The sequence below is a fragment of the Pseudonaja textilis genome, chromosome 2 (assembly GCF_049901715.1).
Source record: "Pseudonaja textilis isolate UNSWEBS1 chromosome 2, rPseTex1.2, whole genome shotgun sequence".
Taxonomy (NCBI): Eukaryota; Metazoa; Chordata; class Lepidosauria; order Squamata; family Elapidae; genus Pseudonaja; species Pseudonaja textilis.
In genome coordinates this window covers 176,375,850-176,397,879 of record NC_141991.1, presented here as the reverse complement: position 1 = coordinate 176,397,879, position 22,030 = coordinate 176,375,850, and the positions used below count along the sequence as shown (strand labels likewise).

General features: G+C 37.6%; 1 protein-coding gene across 1 annotated transcript in view; it reads right to left on the bottom strand.

The window, feature by feature from the left end:
• The window catches only part of LOC113444610 (atrial natriuretic peptide receptor 1-like), a 64,443-nt gene that overhangs the window by 28,839 nt on the left and 13,574 nt on the right, over positions 1 to 22,030 (bottom strand). Inside the window, exons 5-15 of the mRNA XM_026713442.2 lie at positions 21,843 to 21,966; positions 15,376 to 15,480; positions 13,596 to 13,698; positions 12,238 to 12,383; positions 10,565 to 10,637; positions 9,910 to 9,925; positions 8,177 to 8,308; positions 7,258 to 7,344; positions 5,076 to 5,219; positions 2,017 to 2,138; positions 417 to 546 (exon numbers count right to left, since the gene is read on the bottom strand). Of these exons, the coding sequence (XP_026569227.2) occupies positions 417 to 546; positions 2,017 to 2,138; positions 5,076 to 5,219; positions 7,258 to 7,344; positions 8,177 to 8,308; positions 9,910 to 9,925; positions 10,565 to 10,637; positions 12,238 to 12,383; positions 13,596 to 13,698; positions 15,376 to 15,480; positions 21,843 to 21,966 (1,182 nt within the window). The remainder of the gene's footprint in view (positions 1 to 416; positions 547 to 2,016; positions 2,139 to 5,075; positions 5,220 to 7,257; positions 7,345 to 8,176; positions 8,309 to 9,909; positions 9,926 to 10,564; positions 10,638 to 12,237; positions 12,384 to 13,595; positions 13,699 to 15,375; positions 15,481 to 21,842; positions 21,967 to 22,030) is intronic.

Here is a 22,030-nt window from a genome sequence, read left to right as displayed (position 1 = left end):
AAGGGTAATTTTACGATTATTCTTCCACACTAAAACATTCTAAAAATATTGACAACCTGACTTCCAGAGCTCTGCACTCCTCTGCAGAAAGCCATCCTATATTTGTGGAAGATAAATGCAAATAGCAGCCCAGCAACAAAACGAGCAAATCTCCCTTGCATTTTTTTATGCATTGATTGCAACTGAAGGGGGATTTAGTTTCATAAAACATCACATATGGCTTAGTCAGCCTATTGTATATTGTAAAAGGGAAAAAAAATTATCCTAAAGATAATATTTTGAACTTCTTGCCTATTTGCAAAACAAGCAGCCACCCCAGAAATGTAAAATTGTGTACGTTCATTCAATAAAAAGAATAAAGCAATCCATATTTATAGATATAGGAAGGTAACCATAAGTGAACGTATTGTCCTCACCTATACACATCTGCAGCAGGGGTTGGTTCAAAGTTTGGCATGGAGAGAGCTTCAGGAGCCAAATATACTTGATGAGCAATACTGGAATTCATCCCCGAATCCTCTTTTCTATAGGATTGTAAACCATAGTCTGCCACAAAGAAAAGGAACAAAGAGACTATCTTTCCCTTGAGGTTTTGCAATCTATTTTGATCTAGAACCATCTAAACATGCAAATCAGTACAAAGACATTTCCAATTTTAGAACACAAATTAATTTATCTGCAAATTTCTCAGCCAATTTTGGATATGTAAAGAATCCTCCCGATAAGAGGATTTCATGTTGCTTTACATCCAGGATCAGTATTTAGCATGCAAAGTTTTGCCGTGTCTAACTTCAGAATGAATTTGAGAGCTGTTTTTTGAGAAGGCGTTGAAATATATCTATCACTATAAACATCAACATATGATGGCACTTGGAATTGGTCTCATTTGTTCATAGAATCATAGAGCCAAATCTGATTGATAATGTTATCATGCCTGGAAGAAAGGACGTGTTTCAAACAAAAATGGGACCAGAACTGCAGCCTGTCATAGCTGCAGACAGATCTCCACATCAGTGGTGGGATTCAACTTTTTTTACAGCCGGTTTTGTGGGTGTGGCTTGGGCGTGCTTTGGATGTGAACGCGCGCACAGAGGGTTTGATATTGACCTTCTCCTGCAATCCTGTACTCTCCCTGTGTGTTCAACTACTGATGTACGGCAATCTGCTGTGCCGCGCAAAGCAGCTGAGCTTCAAAACCAGGAAATAAAGGTCAGTACAGAGCCAAGGCAGGTAGGCAGGCCCAGCAGCTGATCATCGGAGCGAATCAGTTCGCTCACAGATGATCCTCAGAGCTACCAATTCGGCCAAACCGGGCTGAACCATTAGAATACCACCCCTGCTCCCATGTTTCCAGCTGAATTCTAGCAACACAGAACTGATTGCTTGAATATGTATTGATAGGCAAATCTGCCCTCTTTTGAAAACCTTCTCAGACTCTCGGGGAAGAATAGCAAGCTGAAGATGATTCCCAACAACTGCAGCAGTATGTAGAGCCAGGGAGGAGATCAGCTCTTTGTAATTCCTCTCTGAACAAGGAGAGGACTTGAGAACAGCCACAAGTGCTCCAAAGTTGCTCCTCAAAGAGCTCATTTGTTGCATTTGGAGAGAAGATGATAAATTACTCAAACGGTTTATACCTGTTGCGACAGTCAGTTTTAAAAATATTTTTTCTTACCCTGCTATATTCTAACTTTCTTTTCTATTTCTCTTTTCTTTTCTTTCCTGCACCTTCTTTTTTCATTTTATTTTTTAGTTTGTATTAGCTTTTATTGCAGCAAGTGTAATTTTAGTAAAATTACTTTAAAAAATCCTTTTTCAAACAATATTAACCCACAAATACCAAGTAGACTCCATGATGAACTGAAGACTTGAACCTGAGTCTTCCTAGTCAGCAAGATTCCTGTCTGGTAACCCTAACATTGTCATTTGATGTAACATTGTTTATCCAGTAGTAACTAATTTAGTCTCCTAAAACTTAGTTGAAAATACTTTCATCTTCTTCTCTTCTTACTATACCTGAAATCTTACAAACCCATCGATCATCGATAACACAGTTCCTTGATTTCAGCTGTCCATGATAAATCCGATGATGGTGAAGATACGCCATTCCTTGGGCAATATCAGTGGCGAAAGAAAGCCTAATAGAGGATGGAGCAATGGTTAGCATTAATATACATTAAAGAAGAAGGAAAAGGAGAGGAGGAGGTAGAGGAGAAGGAGATGATAAGATTTAAAAGAACTCAATAGAACAAACAGGAAAGTGTTCAATTATAACTGACTTACACTCCTCAATATCCTCTCCTACACTAACAATAATGAGCCATAAAGGAAACATTCATTCATATTGTTCATTCCTTTCCACCCCACCACCACCAAATGCATCTTCTCTTTCTCATGATAGCAATAGCAATAGCATTTAGCTTTACATACCACTTTGTAGTGTTTATTGCACTCTCTAACCAGTTTACAGAGTCAGCATATTGCCTCCAGCAATCCTCAATTTACTGACCTCAAAAGGACGAAAGGCTGAGTCAACCTTGAGCCCATTGGGATATAACTCTTGGTTGTGAGCAGAGTTAGCTTGCAATACTGCATTCTAACCACTGTGCCACCACAACTCATACATCACACCCAATTATTCCAGCATAAAAAAGTAACTTGAAAGACACTAACGTAAGAAGGGAAGGATAAAAGGAAGAAAATATATCTCCATGGCCAAAACTATTTATGCTAAATTCAATTCCTTCCTTTTCTTGGACTGTGGATTTTATTCCAAACTGACATAAGCGTTAATCTGTATGGAGATAAATCTGCAGACTATTGCATTTTCTCAAATATATTAACCTTGGCTAAATTTAATCATTTTGTATATGAAAAAATAAGTAACTTTTGAGTGGGGAATAATTATCTCCATATTTTATTAAGGTAACTGAAAAAAATCTGGCTGCATGACAAGGAACGAGTTTCTGGAACATGCATGTATTGTAATTATACAGACATTTGCTTAATGGTAACTTTTTGCCCACTGAGTTTTATCCAACATTTATTTGTTTGTATTCCATCTTTATTATTTTGCAAATAATTCGAGGCAGTGAATATATCCAACACACCTTCATCCTCTTACTTTCTTCACCAGAACAACCCTGTGAGGTGAGTTGGGCTGAGAGTGACTGAGAGTCACAAAACTGGCTTTCATGGCTAAGGTAAGACTTGAACTCGTGGTCTCCCACTTTTTAGCCTGGTGCCATAACCATACACTAAATTGAACATTCCCATAGATAGAGGAGTACGGGGTTGGAACCTACTGAATAAAATGACTAGTATGAAATCACAGTGTTCAGTGGTATATAATATTTCTGGAAAATGTCAATACATGGTATGATTTATATTAGCATAATACAAGCTACGTATGAAGTCTAATATCTGTCAGCAAAGGTAGCTTTCTGTATCTTTTCACAGCCCAGATTCGGTAGCCCTACAAAATCAAAGATATATAAAGAGGTCTCCTAAAATGTTTTATGAATGTTTCAGATACAGAGCTTGGATTCTGAGTAAAATCTTAGCCACTGTATAACCTTATTTTAGAACAGCTAAGGTGAAAAAAAAATGTCTTGGATTTCTAGATAATAAAGCTCTAAAGAAATAGTCAAAGAAAACTGGGTATGAGGTCAGGACAAGAAGTTATTTTTATAAGAGCAACCTTCCCGAACCTGATTTTCGTGTGGAAGTAATTTGCAGTCCAATATACATAGTTGAAAACCAGATTAAATAAGAGTGTACTAGACATGACTGAGAGCTAATAATTAGGCACTTATCTTCTGAAACTGGCCACTTAGAATCCTAGGTATTAGTGTTTTCTAACTTAGGCAACAACCATTTTTGACAATAACATGTCATGTGAGTGCTTCAAAATAATATTGAAATATCTATTAATTAGGATGTATCAATGCATTTTTTTTAAAAAAAGCTGTATTTTGTTCAAAATCTACAAGTTACAATCTTGTATAGGTTTATGTTTCTCAACTATTTTGTATAGGTTTATGTTTCTCAACATTTTGTTATCCTCAAATTCAAGCATCTGCCCACAAGCAATGCAATTATGTAAACTCAAGAAAAGCAGCTATTTGAAGGTATGACAGAAAAGCTTTCCAACAAAACAATTCCTTTTGAGCTAGATTTCATTTCACATTCGTGATAATTAAAGATTAGAAAATTTGTCCTCGTTATTTTATTCAGAGAGTTGAAGGCAAGAATACATAGCCCGACATTCCTCTTGGGTATGATAAAATTAGAAATGATCCAAGGTGATTTTTTCCCCTCACATTTTCTAGCATTTCTTATACAGCAAACAGTTAACTAATTAAAGGAGGTTTAAGTTAAGGGACATCTTAAACTCACTGGCTACTGTTCTCCTTAGAACTAGATTTATATAATTCAATGTCTAGAGTCTTACTTAATAGATGTATGCAAATATAAAAAAATTGAGAAAACGTTTCATCCATAATCTATGATCATGCAGTTCTGTCAGTAAGTTCTGTCAAGGAATCAGTAGAATTTATTTTCGTTACGTGTTTAATTCCTAATAGTTTTCAATACAATTGGAAGATATACATTTATTTTTCCCCTCACCCACCCACCCTGCTTGCAAAAGTATGTGTCTTCAAACTCAGACCACAATCCTATTTGCATGAAAATTCTTGATATTTGTCAGTCACACTCAAGGCTTTCCTTCTGAGCAGGACGAGAGTAAGTTTCTGGATTAGCTATGATGGATGTAACAAATTAACAATGTGTTCTTACATAACAGACCAAACCAATAGGTAATACTCCTGATTTTAGGTTTCTAAGTAATGTAGTTAGTAGTAATAAGTAATACACAGAATATAATATTCTAAAGCCCAGCTGCAATCTTACCATCACCAAGATCTCATCAGTATTTGATTACATATTTATGCTCAACCTGTTATTTATTCCTAAAGGTAACGCTAAATTTGCACTGTTTTTATTTTGTTTATCTAATGAAGTTTCAATCTAATAAATATACAGTATTCTATCTGCTATATTGATTCTCTCACCTGAAGCCCCAGTTTAAAGGAATGTTTTCATTAAGCAGCACATCATTCAAACTTCCTTTAGGGCAATATTCTGTTATTATGGCAATATTTGGTACCTCAATGCAGCCTCCAATAAATTTGCAAATGTTTGGATGATCTAATTGTCTGTAGGGGGAAAAAAAACCAAAATCCAGTGTATTTATCAGAATTATCAGTTCAATAATATCTAAATTGTGTTATGTTGTTTCTCAGAAATGCATTTTCATTACAATAGAAATATATTGGGATCAAATCCCAGAATTCACTTGAACATTAATTACTGAAGTGGGGAATTGTAGATTATTTGGGTTGATTAACTGATCCAAGTTGATGGAATTGGAAGTAAATCTAATGTAGGCCTTTTCCAGCTTTTATTGGGACTGTGAAGATTGGTTATTCTGAATATTGCTGTGCTGCTTCCAGACAGTGGGGTATTCAAAAATTGAAGCTCAAAACCAGCAAAATGTCTGGTAGATAAAAATGTGATCAAGATCCAATCCAGTTCAGTTCAGTTCAGTTCCAGAAAAACTTACTATTGGTAGAAAATTCAGAGCATCAATGCATTCAGTTCTATCAGAAATTACGTACTCTTTCTATTCACAGAAAGCACAGAGTGTGCCACATTCTCCCCAAAGGCATAACTGCTTCAAAGGGTTGGAGACAAGAGGTACACTTACAATTCCTTGAAACATCTGTTTGGAATTGAACCCCAAACATTGCACAGCCTTATTCAGCAGACACTTTACCCAATGGAAAGTAAAGCTCACCAAACATACTCAGAGCTGGCTGGAGGAACAAAAACTTCCTCTCCAGATGGAATGACGGTGTCATTCTCAATATGTCCGCTCGTGTTTTGAAAATGCTTTAGAAGTGCTTCCGACCTCACAAAAACTCGGTACCTCTCGGCAATACATAAGCAGATTTTCTTTTTTAAGGCTTCCAAAGAAATCAGGAAGAAAAGGTGGCACTGCCTGAAAAGTTATATTAAGTTAAAAACATCTGTCTCTTAAAGGGGTTCAATCTCTTCCCCCACCCCCAGATTTCATAGGGAATCTGCTGCTTTAACGAATAGCAGAGATGTTGTGCTTGTGGAACAATTTTTCCTAATCATTTTGCAAGCATGCATTGGCATAGTACCCAGTACGTGTGGTGGATGCTTAGCTGGGGAAAGCTAATAAAATCTATTTGATTAGAAGAGGCATCAGATCATGTAAGCCACAGAATGATGGAATCTGATGAGAAGTGAAGGTCCAGTAAGTTTAGAACAGGGTAAGAAAAATCCAATCTTATTTTATTTCACTGCCTTCATTCCTGATAGGGAATCCTTTATCACCCACATCAATATTCACAAGTAGTTCTTGTGAATTTTTTTAATTAAAGTTTATTTTTTTATTTTAAAAAAATTATATGGCTGCCCAACTCACTGCAGGCAGCTTACAAAAATAAAATTATTATAAGATAAAATACAAATAGAAACAAAAATTGAGAAAGTTAAAAGAGAAGTGCAGAATGAAGTAAAAAGAAAGGAAGGGAATAATGACTTTCTTCACTACAGTAGAATACAAAAACAATTATAAAAAAGCCTTTTACTTTATATTTCACAATTTTTCAAGCCATTTCTATATAAAAAAAAAAACGTCATTCCGATGAAAACCTAAAATTAGTTTCATTTTTTTTCAAGTACAAAATCCAGAAATGGTCTCCAAATGAAAATAAAACTAGATAAATTATTCTGTTGAATTAAAACAGCCAATTTTGTCATCCCTGCCAACCCCATTCCCTTTACCATTCATTCTTCCATGATTGAAAGTTCTTTTGATTTATTTATTTTTTTTAGAATTCCAAAATCTACTTTATTTTTTAAAGAAATCACATTTCTAGTCTTCTTGTTTAGGTGCAAAACTTTACATGAGCCAGTTTATAATGCTAATATTTGAGTGAAGAGGAAATTTGTTTTAGAAAAGAGGAAGATTTCTCTGCTTCCTTTTTGAATTCTGACTGATGTAGAAAAATAGCAGCTATTTTTCAGCCAGTTGTTAAATAAATGAAATATACAGCACATTTGAAGCAAGAGGAAAATTAAGGTAAAATCACATAGGATGCTTATTACGTTCATTAGTAGACATACCCAGACATATATAGATTATATAGTTGTATACCTTACCTTACTTGCTTGACTTCTTTCCGTATGGTCTTGGTAAGGGTAAATGTCTTTTTCATTATTTTTTTGATGGCAACTGTTCTGCCATCACTGAAAAAATACAGAGATGCTTGTCTTAATTGCCAACAATCATAAAAATCCAAATACATTAAGATATCACATTGAAATTACTTTGTTTTTTTCCTTCATCCTATGAAACAAGCTATGTTTAAAAGTAACAACTAACTATTGGTTATGCAGTAAGTTTCAACCATAAGTTTAATCTATATTAAATCTCTTCATATCTCCACTATGACTTGTGGGACGCTCAAGATGAATATAATGTTAGGCTAGTAAATTTACACAATAAGATTTTCTCCCCTCCTTTTCTCCTGCAGTTTTCCATGTGCCCTTGAAATCTCATCTCCATGATGGAGGAAATATAACCAGTGTTCAAAAGCATGGTTCATCAGTTTTGGTACAGAGAAATGGGGGAAGCAGGACAACAGACAACAAACCATCTAATCATGCTTACTGTGCGTATGTATCTGCATACACATATGTTAGGAGTAGCAACCAAGAAAAAGAATTGATGAACATGCTTTCAGGTGTAAACCAGCAATAGCACTTAGACTTAACACCACTTTACAGTGCCTTACAGACCTCTCTAAGTGGTTTATAGGGTCAGCATATTGCTCCCAAGAATTTGGGCTCTTATTTTACCCACCTCAGAAAGATGGAAGGCTGAGTCAACCTGGAGCCTGGTGAGATATGAACTGCCAAATTGCAGGCAGCCAGTAGTCAGCAGAAGTAGCTTGCAGTACTGCACTCTAACCACTGCGCCACCATGGCTCAACTAACGAAAAAGATCATCTTTGAGGAGAACATAGTGTTTGACCAATGAAAGCTCAAAGGATTGCATGAACAATCGAAAAATTCTTACTAGATTCCAGAGGGCGAGAAGTAGTTCATCTTGGAAGCATTGGCAGATGCTGTACAGGAGCTCAACCCTGTGAGACAGCTGGTGTTGGACATGCTGGGTGCACGTGGGATACTTAAGGCACTCATGGCAGTTCTTGGAAAACAGTCTAAGGAGGGGGGGCGGCAGAAATTCAATAGTTTATAGACCCATTGGCATGAATACTCACAAATTACTATAATGTGCTATCCATATCCCTGTACATACACTAGTTTGTTGTACTGGTAATCTGCCAGGTATTCTACAGGTTGTCTTTGACTGACAGCCCTGCATTTAGTGACCATTTGAAGTTACAAGAGCACTGAAGAAAGTAACTTAAAACTGGTCCTCACACTTAGGACCATCACAGCAGCCCCACAGTCATGGGAGCAAATTTTTTGTCTCACGGCAATCAACTTGTATACATGATGGTGTCCTGGGATCATTTACATCATTTACAACTTTCCCAGCCAGCTTTAAACAAGCAAAGTCAACGGGGGAAGCCATATTAACTTAAGAATCAACACGATTCACTGAACAACTACAGTGATTTTCTTTAACAACAGCGGCAAAAAAGGTTGTAAAATTGGGCTGGACTTACTGCTTTGCTTAGCAACAGAAATTCTGGTCCCAATTGTGGTCATAAGTCAAGGACTACCTGTACTTGAAATAGACTGCAATGCATTAATAAAAGCGTCATCCAAAGGAAACAGCTGAGACATTTTTTGAAATGGTGGAACTTTGGTGCAGGTTTTCAACAAATCTTGATCTCCCTGCCCACCAATCTTTTTAGTCATCTTGGTTATTTCTCTTAGAGTTGCACATTTGTATTTATTTATTTTATTTTCCATATTTCTTAGTGAATGAAGCAATAATCTATTTTGCTTACCATTCTTTTGTTTGCCTAATTTATGTGTTTCAGTTTGGAATATTTATTAAATCCAGGCTAATTGCAACATTAATATTTATTGATCTTGTTAGCATTAGATAGAATGCATGTATTAGCCAACTTTGTTTTGCACAGGGCCCGCATTGAAACAAATACTTGCTTCATCATAAGCTGATAAATCCACACTGAACTAATAAGACAGAAAATAAATCAAGTTTAACATTCCAAGTGGTATATTATAATAATAGGGGCTCTTGGATGAGACAGTCAAATGGAAAAAAAGATATACAGTGGTTAAAACGATGTATCTTCTCTGTCACCTCATGGAGTCATGATAGTAGATTAATCATATTTGGTTTGGTTATGTTCCAGCATCTGCTAAAATTCCCCAGTCTGCACAACTTTGCAGAAAGAGGTGACTCTCCCAAGCCATCAAATGCACAAGAGACTCTGGTAAAGTGGGCACAACAGCTTCTTATAATGAATACGTTAGTTCAAAAGATGTGATGAACTATTTCCTGTAACAGCATGAAACATGACATTGACTGTTGTGTTGAATATATGAATCTAAGACATTGACTATTCATAACCGTGACTCCCTCTTCTTTGTGGCAGCCACTGAGATATTGGAAGACTGCTATCATGTCACCCCTAGTCCTTCTTTTCATTACACTAGACATACCCAATTCCAGCAATGGTATTTGTTGCTCTTCTCTGCACTCTTTCTATAGTCTCAACATCCTGTTTACATTGTGGCGACCAAAACTGGATGCAGTATTCCAAGTGTGGTCTTACCAAGGCATTATAAAGTGGTATTAACACTTCACACAATCTTGATTCTATGCCTCTGTTAATGCAGCCTAGAATTGTGTTGGCTTTTTTGGGAGCTGCGGCACACTAGTGGCTCATATTTAAGTGATTGTCTACTAGGACTCCAAGATCCCTCTCACAGTTACTACTACTGGGCCAGGTACCACCAAAACTATACCTGTGCATGTGGTTTTTCTCGTAATAATAACCTAATAACCACAAAGGGGCAGCAGGGTGTAGATAAAGAGTTAAAGATTATTCTATGTTTCCTCTTGTCTATAACTCTCCCTGCATTTTTTTCTAAGAAATTGCAAATTTCAGGTCACTTCATTCCATCCGAGTAGCTAGCTAGTGCTAAACACTTCCTATCTCTATAATGTATTTCTGAAAAACATTCTCTTTCTTTTTATAGTTATGAAACCTGCTTCATTAATTATTGCTCTGGCTGGGTTCTCTGCTCTTAAAAATGTTCACATGGACTTCCAGGAACATTCAAGTTCCCAACATTTTGAAACAATGGCTGAAGGATTTACAATAGACTGATAAAACATTTTTTCCCTTCTCTTTAAGATAAATAACAGGGAATTTAGTAAAATGTTTCCTTGGGTAATTATCAAACTGGTCAATTCCCAATTTGTCAATTCCTTGATTCATGAAGCACAAGACTTACATACCTTGCTTGATACAGCTGTAATCTATAATCCAGCTTTCATCCCAAAACATTTTTTGTTTTTGGTACTGAAACCACTAAAGGAAAGAGCAGAACAAATTTATTCCTAGGAATTGCTCCTTTGAGTCCAGTAATATTGCAGCAAGGGAGAGGATATCTCATACATTGTCAAATGTAAGCAGTTTTGAACAATTTAACAAATGGTATTTGTACAAACACTTCTATACTGCAGCTCTTTCTAACCAAAGCTCATGCCTGATTATATGATTCCTTTAAGAGTTACAGTTAGGACAGGAAGCAAAAAAAAGAATCCTATTATATAGAATTAGCAATTCTTAATCTGAATCTTATAGCAATTGCATCTATTCTTTATCATATCAGGCAATTTATCTATAAATTTATTTACAGACCACCAATTTCTCAAGAGATTTAAGGCAGTTTACCATATGAGAGAAATAAAAGTAAATGATCCGACAATAGGCACTGTTGGCTATTTATACAAAAAAAGTACTAGATAATAATTAAGACTTCTTTGAGGGCTAGTTTAGTGTAGCGGTTAAAACATTAGGCTAAAAACTGGGAGATAGTGGATTCTGTCATCCCCGGGAAAGAGGTTATGGCAAGCCACTTCTAAAAAAAAAACCTTACCAAGAAAAACTGCAGGGACTTATTTAGGTAGATATGATTATGAATGGAAGTAAAAAAAAAAAGACCTCTTCATATTATCCATGGAGACAGTTTTAACACAGGAAAGAACATGACTGCTATAATATATAATGCACTTTTCACAGTGCATTATAGACCAGCATCTGCTACATGCATCAGCCTAAGAATGTACTCAGAAAATTGAGTGGAAAGCAGTTTTCCATCCCATTTCCTTTAAGAAACTAAATATATTACTATATCCTTTTGGAGAGAGAGGGAGGGAGAGGGAGAGAAGCTGTTTGGCCATCAACATTACCTTACATTTTAAAAAGTCAGAATTTCAGTCGAGTGGAGGAAGAGAGAATAGACAGTACAATATAAAGATATGCAAAATCTATAAGAAAGAGCAGGAGAAAGAGACAATGGTAGAAGAAACTAGATGGAGCGGTGAAGTGGTGAAACGCCATTTCATTATCTAAAAGCACGGAGTACATTTACTCTGGTTGTAATTATAATCCTGACCCAATTTGATAAGGCTGATGATCATTCCAGAGCAAAGAACCTGAGGTGTCTTTTAACATATTCCTCATATTGTTTTTAAATGGTTGTATGAATTTAACTTTAATTCATTTCCATCCCACAGTGTTTCCTTGAAAAGCTGAAAAGACAGTCCTATTATTATTATTATTATTATTTTGGAACCCCATAACAAAATGCATGTGTAATCATTCGTTATGCTCCGTCTCGGTCTACCCATCCGCAGCGGAAAGACAATTTATAGTGAACAAAATGGCAAAGGAATGTACCCATCTGTCAGGTTCTCTAGGGAGGATCTTTGTAACTAGCAGTTCCAAAAATATATCACTGAGTATAAGGCCATCACAGTTGCATTTTACCCAGGTATATCCACGAGGCCAGCAAAGAAATAGAACAATACATCATAGCTTATAGCATTAAAGAGGGTTAAAAACTAAGAACTAGAGGAGAATGAGGAAAATGGGAAGATGTGATAACATCTAACTTGATACGTACCAAGATTGTCAAAATGGAACCAGTGCAGACTAAGCATATTGGTAGAACAATGGCTATCTTGATTTCAGTTGTCAAGGGACATTCCCCACAATCAGCTGGACATATAGAACAGCTCTCATCATCTTCACAAATGTCATCCCCACAGACTGAGCACAAAGAGAAAGAACGATCAACATCAGTGATGGAAGAAAGAGAAACACAATAAGCCTTAATGGTAATTATGTAATTTAAAAGAAAAGTATTCCAAAAAGCATTGAATGCCATTAAATGTAGGGCAAGATTGGGTCAGCAAATGTTAGCGTGGACTTGGTAACTGGCCAGCTAGGTGTAAATGAAACTCAAAAGGCAAAAAAATTTCTAATATATATATTGTCCAGTACGAAAGAAGTTTAAGTGTTTGAAACCTCTTCTTCAATTCTGGCCTTCTAAACGTATGTATGTATCGATTTCACCTGGTCTGAAACCCTCTGGCTGTGATGTGGAGATGTAATCGAATAGATCTGGGTGGGAAAGGTTGAGGAAAACTGAATTAGTGCAAAAATCTAGTACCATTTAAGTTCTTGTTCTAGTCTTCACTTGCATTCCACAAAAGGAAGACTATTGGGCTTTCTATAGCTTTTTTTTTAAGAAGTAGGATTACATATGTTGGAAAGAAAAGGCCTTAGAAAGGGATTATTCAGTGGTCTATATGTTATCATTGTAGTCTCTCAGCTAAGTTTTTCCCTTCAGATAAAAGAGGTATCCATGTCTGTCTGTAAGTCACATAGCAGTGTATACCCAGTGGTGGGATTCAAAATTTTTACTACCGGTTCTGTGGGTGTGGCTTGGTGGGCGTGGCATGGCTTGGTGGGCATGGCTTGGTAGACATGGCAGAGAAAGGATACTGTAAAATCCCCATTCCCTCCCCACCCCACTAACCTGCTTTCCAGCTCCGTTCTCCTGTGCAGGGCAACAAAAGAAGACCCAGCCAATCAGCTGGGACTCAGGAGGCAGAGAATAGATGGGGGTGGGGCCAGTCAGGTGGTGTTTGCCAGTTTGCCGAAATACTCAAAATTTCCACTACCAGTTCTGCAGAACTGCCCAAAACCTGTTGAATACCACCTCTGCATATACCTCTCCCTCCCTCCTTCCTCCCCTCTTACTCTGATGAACATTCAAAACTTCCTGGCAATTTAAGCATGATTGTTTCCATATATAACTGTCCAGTTATATCATGACATCAAAAGGATGAAAGGTGTGTCATGACGCCATGATGCAAACTCCATCCTTTCATAAGACGCAGAGCTTTATATCAGGACATTTGTTTCACTATTTGCCTGCCTTAGCCCAATTCCACAGATACTTAAATTTGGACATACCTATTGCAGGGAGCACTATTGTTTGGGCCTCTAAAGCCACTTGCATTTTTCCTACTCTGACATGGGCTATGAGAGACGTCACACCCACATGTACCAGGACTACCTACAAACAAAGAAGAAATATAAACAGACAGTCAGCCTTTTCCATCAGGAAGGACAATCTAATCAGTGGTGGGATTCAAAAAAATTTTACTACCGGATCTGTGGGTGTGGCTTGGTGGGCAGGGCAGGGGAAGGATACTGTGAAATCTCCAGTCAGAGGTGGTATTTGCTGGACTACTCAAAATTTCCGCTACCGGTTCTCCAGAACTGGTCAGAACCTGCTGAATACCACCTCTGAATCTAATCTAGAGTGCTGTGCTTCCTCTAGATCAGGATTGGGAAATGATGGCCCCTTTTACGACTTGTGGACTTCAACTCCCAGAATTGGACAAGAAGCAATGGGTGGAAACTAATCAAAGAGAGAAGCAGCCTAGAACGAAGGAGACATTTCCTGACAGGTTGAACAGTTAATCAGTGGAACAATTTGCCTCCCAAAGTTGTGAATGCTCTAAAAACTGGATGTTTTAAAGAAGAGATTGGACAACCATTTGTCTGAAATGGCGTAGGGCATGGGTGTTAAACTGCAGCCCATGGGCCAGATGAGTCACACGCAGGCCATGCCAGAGGTGGTATTCAGCAGGTTCTGACCAGTTCTGGAGAATCGGTAGTGGAAATTTTGACTAATTTCGGAGAACCGCCAAATGCCACCTCTGACTGGAGATTTTAGAGTATCCTTCCCCTGTGGGCCTACCAAGCCACGCCCACAGAACTGGTAGTTAAAAAATTTGAATCCCACCACTGGGCCACATTCACCCCAGCTCTGCGAATGGAAAAAACCATCAAGAAACATCATGTGATGGCAGTGTGAGGCCACAGGTTTGACACCCATGGTGTAGGGTTTCCTGCCTGAGCAGAGAGTTGGACTAGAAGACCTCCAAGGTCCCTTCCAACTCTGTTATTTTATTATTCTGTTAATTCGGGAATTCTGGGAGTTGAAGTCCACAAGTCATAAAGTCTTCCCCACCTCTGCTCTAGCTGCTCTGGAATCTCACAAGCAGGCCTCATAAAATCTTTTCCCTGTTTCTCCAAGCACCTGTAATTTAGAGTTATATTGCTTTAATATTCACACATTGATTCATAGGAATCTTGTCAGGTATTTTGTTTTTTGTTTTGAAGACATGGATGAACAGATGCCAAATGCAAGTCAGGTCCAAAGAGAAGCAGAGTGTTATCCATGTGAATGAATGAGATGAAGGAAAGAAGCTCATGTTTGTACAAAATGGATGAAAAAGCCTTTTACGAAAGGCCGGGAAATTGAGAGTACAGGTAATCCTCGACTTGCAACAGTTCATTTAGTAACTGAAGTTATAACGGCACTGAAAAATGTGACATGACCGTTTCTCACTCCTCTGAGTACTGCAGCATCCCCATGGTCACGTGATCAAAATCCAGGTGCTTGGCAACTGACTCATATTTATGACTGTCGCAGTGTCCTGGGGTCATGTGATCACCTTTTGTGACCTTCTGACAAGCAAAGTCAATGGGGAAGCCAGATTCACTTAGTAACCGTGTTACTAACTTAACAACTGCAGTAATTCACTTAAACCACTGTGGCAAAAAAAATTGTAAAATGGAGCAAAACTCACTTTAATGTCTCACTTAGCGACAAAAATTTTGAGCTCAACTGTGGTCATAAGTTGAGGATTATTTCTATAGTGAAGATAAAATCTTTTCTTACCTTAGCAGTCCAGTTTGTCTGTGTCATTTTGCCAGCAGTAGACACGGTATGTGTAAATATTTGACCATCATCTGGGATCCATGGTCCACATATGCCACCATTTGCCTTTTGCCAAATAGATTAGAAATAATCTACCTTAAATGTTTTCTATGGAGAATCCAACGACAGACAACTATTCTATATTGTATAACTCAGCTTTTTGTGAAAGTTTGGCTAACTTCCCAGGAACATAAAATGAGTTACACAATTACAGTAAAGCATTTATTCTGCATTTTTCTTTGTATACTAGAATATTACCGGTGTAACTCTTACATTCAACATCATTAATTTCATTAATCTGTACATTTTTAGGTCATTGCAGAAGAAATGGTAAGAAAGAACAGCGGGCATTGGAACTTAGAGGCTAAATTAGTGTAACAAACAGATAGCAAAAAAAAGTAGAGACATTACATTTAAGGCTTCATGAATAAGAATGAATTTAAACTATGAATTATTTTTAGACAAATGAATGACCTCTAATTAATTCAGGGGAAAAAAAGGATATATACTGTTTTTGTATCATCTAAAGCCCTCTGGCAAATCATTATCAAAACATCACAAAGGGAGAAAATAAGGAGTGGCAGTGGAAACAGAATACAAACTTGAGATGGGCTTGCGAAGTTTGTAACATTCATTCTTCTGAAACATCAGACACAAAGCAGTATTCTAATTAAACTGATTTAATGCAAGTAATTCTGCACTTGAATGTTCTTTAACTCTTACTGGCATTTCTGCTGTGTAAGACATGTGGGATGAATCTATATGATAACCTAAGCTGAATCTTTAGAAGACTCGAGATGTCAGGAACATTCATAGGTGTCCCATTTTCTATACACTGAAATAACTAATGTACTTCTAGAAAGTTCCTTCACATTGAGTGATATCTGGCTAATGAAGGAGAAACACAAGGGTACATAGAGCCTCTTTTCCTACGCCAGCCAATATGCTAACAACAGGGAAGTGTTTCTGTGGTGATCTGCTGTGAAGATACGATCAAAATATAGGCCAATGCTGGAAGGTAGGAGTAATGTGTCCAATGTCACAACCTCCTAGATATATTCTTTCAGTGGACCGAAATTTCCTAACGGTGAAAACAATTAACCAGCAGAACAGCTTTCCTTCAGAAGTTACGGGTGTTCCATCACTGGAGGCTTTTAAGAAGAGACTGGGCAGCCACTTATCTGGAATGGTATAGACTAGAGTTTCCTGTTTGGGTAGGGAGGGTGGACTAGAAGACCTCCAAGGTCCCTTCCAACTCTGTTATTCTGTTCTGTTCTGTTCTGAATGGAAGTCATTTATTGCACTTTAGCCGAAGTTGTCTGCTGAGCTTCCCAGCTAAGCAAGAAGTTGAATCTACTTTGCCTACATGCCAGTGGTAGGATTCACATTTTTACTACTGGTTCTGTGGGCATAACTAGTTTATGCCCACAGAACCAGTTGTAAAAAAATGTGAATCCCACCACTGGCATGTAGGCAAAGTAGATTCAAAGTAGGTGGGCCTGGCTAGGTGGCGTGGCCAGGTGGTCATGTGACTGGGTGGGCATGACTATGTGGTCATTTGACTGGGGGAGTTCAAAAGTCTTTTTAAAAATTTTCTTTCGCAGCACCCCACCCCAACGCCCCGTTTTTGGCCTAGTCAGCCTCAGGGAAGCCTCCTGGGTGCTGAAAAAAAGTAGCATTTTGTAAGTACAACAGCGCGGGGGGGAATCAGTTGTGCCGCGCAATTTAAATTAGCTAGAAAACAAGAAATCCGACATTTCCTGCTTTCTAGCTAATCTAAATCGCGCAGCACAGCTGATCATTGCTCAGCCAATCACCAGAAGTACCAGTTAGGCCAAACTGTTAGCCTTTTTTTACTACCAGTTCACCTGAACTGGTAGCATGTTTTACTAGTGGTTCAAGTGAACAGGGCCGAACCAGAAGCATTTCACCTCTGCTACATGCAAATCAATACTTTCCCCACAACAGGCCAATCTAGCTTTTTGTATGATAATTATCCACGTTCTTCCTTATGAAAAAATTATCAGCCCTATTATGAAGAGAAGAAACTAGAAAAATCAGGATCAAGATCATACCCAAGGAATAAAAAGATAGGCTGAACTCTACAAAATCTGAGGCCCTCTATATATATTGAGGCTCTCTGGCCACAATTCCACAATTCTGCTGTTGAGCCAGTTCATTCCTGACTTAAGTGTAATGATGAAGTATGTTAGCTGCGCGGTATTAATGCTGCACTAAGAGGGGTGATTTTTTTCCCAGTTAATAGAATCTCATATGGGGTTGTTGGTTTTGCTTCATTATAATACTATAGCATTTCAGCACCATTTCACTATGCTTATTGACACTTTATTGATTGATTTGTCTTAGGATCGTGTCCAAAAAATAAAACAAAAGTGAACTTCAGGATATAAATCCAGGGTATAATTGGTTGGTTCAGGGAGAATCACCACCTTTAGTCTTGGATGGGGTAGCACTACCCCAAACAGACCCTGTGCGTAATCTGGGGGTTCTCCTGGACTCACGACTCTTGTTCGAAAAGCAAGTGGTGGTCGTGGCCAGGAGGGCCTTTGCACAACAGCGGATTGTGCACCAGTTACACCTTTTCCTGGATCAGCGGTCCTTATTCACAGTCACTCATGCCCTGGTCACTTCCCTTCTTGATTATTGCAATGTGCTCTACATGGAGCTGCCCTTGAAGAGCATCTGGAAGCTCCAATTGGTGCAAAATGCAGCGGCCCACATGGTTTTATGCAGACCCCGGTGTGCACGTGTATCACGTCTCCTACAGGAGCTGCATTGGCGGCCAATTCTTATGTCCTACTCCTGGGGAGTGCTGGGAATTAAAGAAACAGCAGCACTGTGAATTCTCACGTGGAGACGCATGCGAATATCCTCACTGCTGCTGTTTCTCTAATATGGTTTTGTGAGTTTGGGAGATGAAACTGAGGGATGTGCGGAAATACCACTTGTATAAAATAATGGGTTAAGTTGTCCTTATTTTGTAAAAGAAGAAAGATCTGCTCTCTTTTAAGAGTCCTCTCAGATATCAGTCTGAACTTCTCTTCCCTTATCACTGCAAACTGACAGTCATACTTATACGCCAATGAATAGAATTGCATTTGATGAGGCACATTACGAAGAGCAGTGTAATTGTTGAAATATCCCTTTGGTTCAGTCACCATCATCAGTAATGCTCTTCTGTATATGATTGCCTAATCAAAGGTTATTTTCCCCACTCACTTTAATGGAGCTGCCTGTTCAGTGCCTTTTTTAGGGGACTGTAGCATAAGGAGATTTTCCTTACAGACTTTCTGCACAGAGAATTCCTTCATGCTTTTCCTTTGATGTTCAGCTCATTTTGACAGCTGCTCTGTAGACTTTCTTTAATTTGATAATGCTATCTTGAATCAGTATTTTTCAAAGCTTCTCATTTCCCAGGAAAAAATAATTAAGGCTCACTCTGTTGTAATCCTTATGCAGGACGAAGGTTTTAAGATATTAATTCTAAAAACATCTAATTTATCCTTGCTAATTTCAGGAGTTTGCCTGGATATCTGTATATATATGATATATCAAAAATGTGGGTACCTCTTGCAAGCTATGATTTAAAAAGTGCCAAGTATAAATAGCCCCTGCTTAACTAAGCCAAGTTCTTGAAATACAAATGCATTTTATATAACAAAGGCATGGTCTTCTTAGCCTTCATACTTCATTCCATCTGAGCAAGGGAATATAAATATAGAATATCTGATCTTGAATGTAACTTTAATAACCTAATGGCTAAGCTCACAGACGTCTTTCTTTTTTTAAAAAAAGGTAAGGTTTCTGATTTTTATTATGTGATAATAAGACTTGTGAGCTCATCTTTTGGAATCAACTCACAAGTCTTATTACCGCACAATAAAATCAGAAACCTTTTTTTTTTAAAGGAAGAAACAGGGGAGAAACCCTGCATTTTAAAAAGCATTTCAAAATTGGAACTGAACAATGGATGCCAGCACTATGGTTCCCATAACAGCATTGTTATTTCCAAAATAGGTATATGTCATAAATTAATAGAATACAGTTTCCTAGTCCAACTGTTAATATCTCTGATTGAGAAGGGATTTGGAATACTGCAGCACCAAAGCAAAATTTAGAGTTGATTTACTATTTCTCTACTTATGGATTGCCTCAGTCATAGATAATAACAGGCTCTATCTCCAAAACTCTCATTCCCTGTTATTATGTATTGGTAAAAGACTTCAGTTTTATGGATCGGGGGAAGGTTCAGTATTCCATTTGCTGCACAAAGTTTTAACTTAGTCCAGATCAATGTGTTCAAAAATAAACATGGAATTATTCTTTAAAGTAGTGCTGTAACAATAAGATCTAGCATCGGAAAGTGAGATTTTGCTATCACTAACACAATCTGGTAGTCACTCATTGTAAGCCAGTAGTCTCCAAACTTGGCAACTTTAAGACTTGTGGACTTCAACTCCCAGAATTTCTCAAGTCTTAAAATTGCCAAATTTGAGGACCTGTGCTGTAAGCAATCAGATATTCTAACTGTTATATAATCACTTCCTATATGCATACATGAGAAAAATGGCTATTTTTTGCAGATCTGATGTTATTTTCTGGCTAGAATAAACAATGGTTTGTTATGATCCTTGTCTTCCAACAAGGTCTAAACCTCCAAAAGCCCCACATTGGGTAAGGTCAAAATAAAAGTAATTTTCCCTCCATTGGAAAGAGATTTTAAGAACAATAGCCCATAGGTGACAGTAATACAGTGGTTCCCTTCTTTGAATAACAATATCTTTAGCAAAGAGAAGGGCAAAAACATCCATAAATATACACAGACCGTTTAAAACAGAAAACCTGGAAGTAATAACAATACAAATGGAGGGAACAACTGATAAAAGAAACAATATGCAAAGGAAAGCCAGAAGCTGAGATCAAAGTCAGATTCCATTTAGGTGTAAATAGAAGTGACAACTTATAGTATATGTTGTTTGCCCCAGGAATGTAAAAGTGAACCAATAATGTAACTGATAAGGGAAGACCTAAATCTCAGCGATTGGGTTAAAATTTTACAGTAAGTTATAACATGAGCTTTCCCCCCCCCACTTTTGGCTCAGTGTTATGTGTAAACACAGTCAGTTGGGTTATAAATCATGGCTTACATTTCGATATAACAGTGAATTCAGCCATAAACTGGTCACCAAGGCAAGACGTAAAATCTGGTTCAACTGGATACTGCTTTCTGAAATAAAACTATATGGTTGCCAATTGACTCTGATGAATACTGAAAGCCTTTTATTCTACTACTGTCCCTGGGAACCTACTGCATGCACCAGTACTTAGTCACAATCATGCCAAATTACAAAATGTAATAAGCTTTGCCCCTTTGTACTTGTTATATATCTGTGCAAGCATAGAAAAGACAGAGTTGTATGTCACAATGTCACTTGCCTTCCCTGAACCCTAGCAAGATGCTTATGGAATCTGTCTTTTCAGAGGAAATTCCCTTAAGATACAATATAATCTACTTTGAGCTTCTAGATTAATATAGCAATAGCACTTACACTTATATGTCACTTCATAATGCTTTATAGCACTCTCTTAATGGTTTTCAGAGTCAACATATTGCCCCCCAAAATCTGGGTTCTCATTTTTCTGAGCTCAGAAGGCTGAGTCAACCTTGAGTCAGTCAGGATCGAACTCCTGGCAGTGGGCAGAGTTTGCTTGCAATACTGCATTCTAACCACTGTGTCATCAGAGCTATATACTTTCTACCATGTACATAATACAATTGATTTTTTTCCCCCTAACTATATTTTAACAATTTTCTTATTCTCACATTTTAAATCAAAATTCTGAATTGAGGAATGGATGTTTTTTTGCCTTGACTGTAACTATTCAAAAATGGCACTTCTACAGTATCTTCTAATTTATTTCTGTTTAATTTAATTTAACACTTCCCAGCAGTAGTCTTCTTTTATTTTTGACACATTTTATGAACAGGAAGATGGCTCAATAAGCAAAAGGGAGGCCTGCAAAGAATGATTATTCAATAGCACTTGCCCATTACATTTGGCCAGGGCACTTGGTTCTACTATTAGATATAGTGAGATGATTCCTTCATGTGGCAGGCACTGAAGGCTATATAACTTGCAGACATTAAGGTCATGGGTTTACCTATACAAAAGGTAATCTTGCCTTGTTCAACAGTGTTGTTTAAAATTCAATTTGGCAGTGTTAATGGGCCCAATGAATATTGAGTGAGGAAGGACCATGTTGGTGGAAAAATATCTCCTTGGTTCAATCCTGTTTCTTGCTTTTATTAAACACTCCAAACAGCTACTGTGTTTGAGATCAGGAAAAAAAGTTTATCCTACTATGCAACACAAACATATTAAATAAATTTGTCATGAAATACTAACCATGAAAGCCAATGGACAGGAATGAATGTTCGCATGATGGACACAACAGTTTTCTCCGTTTGCATCTTTCCAGTTGGGAGGACATTCCTGTTCCTCACAAAACTTCTTAGCAGCTTTTGCATCACTTCAAAATAACATTATTACATGGGCAGAGATTATTCTGAAATGTATCGTGCCGTTCCATTAAC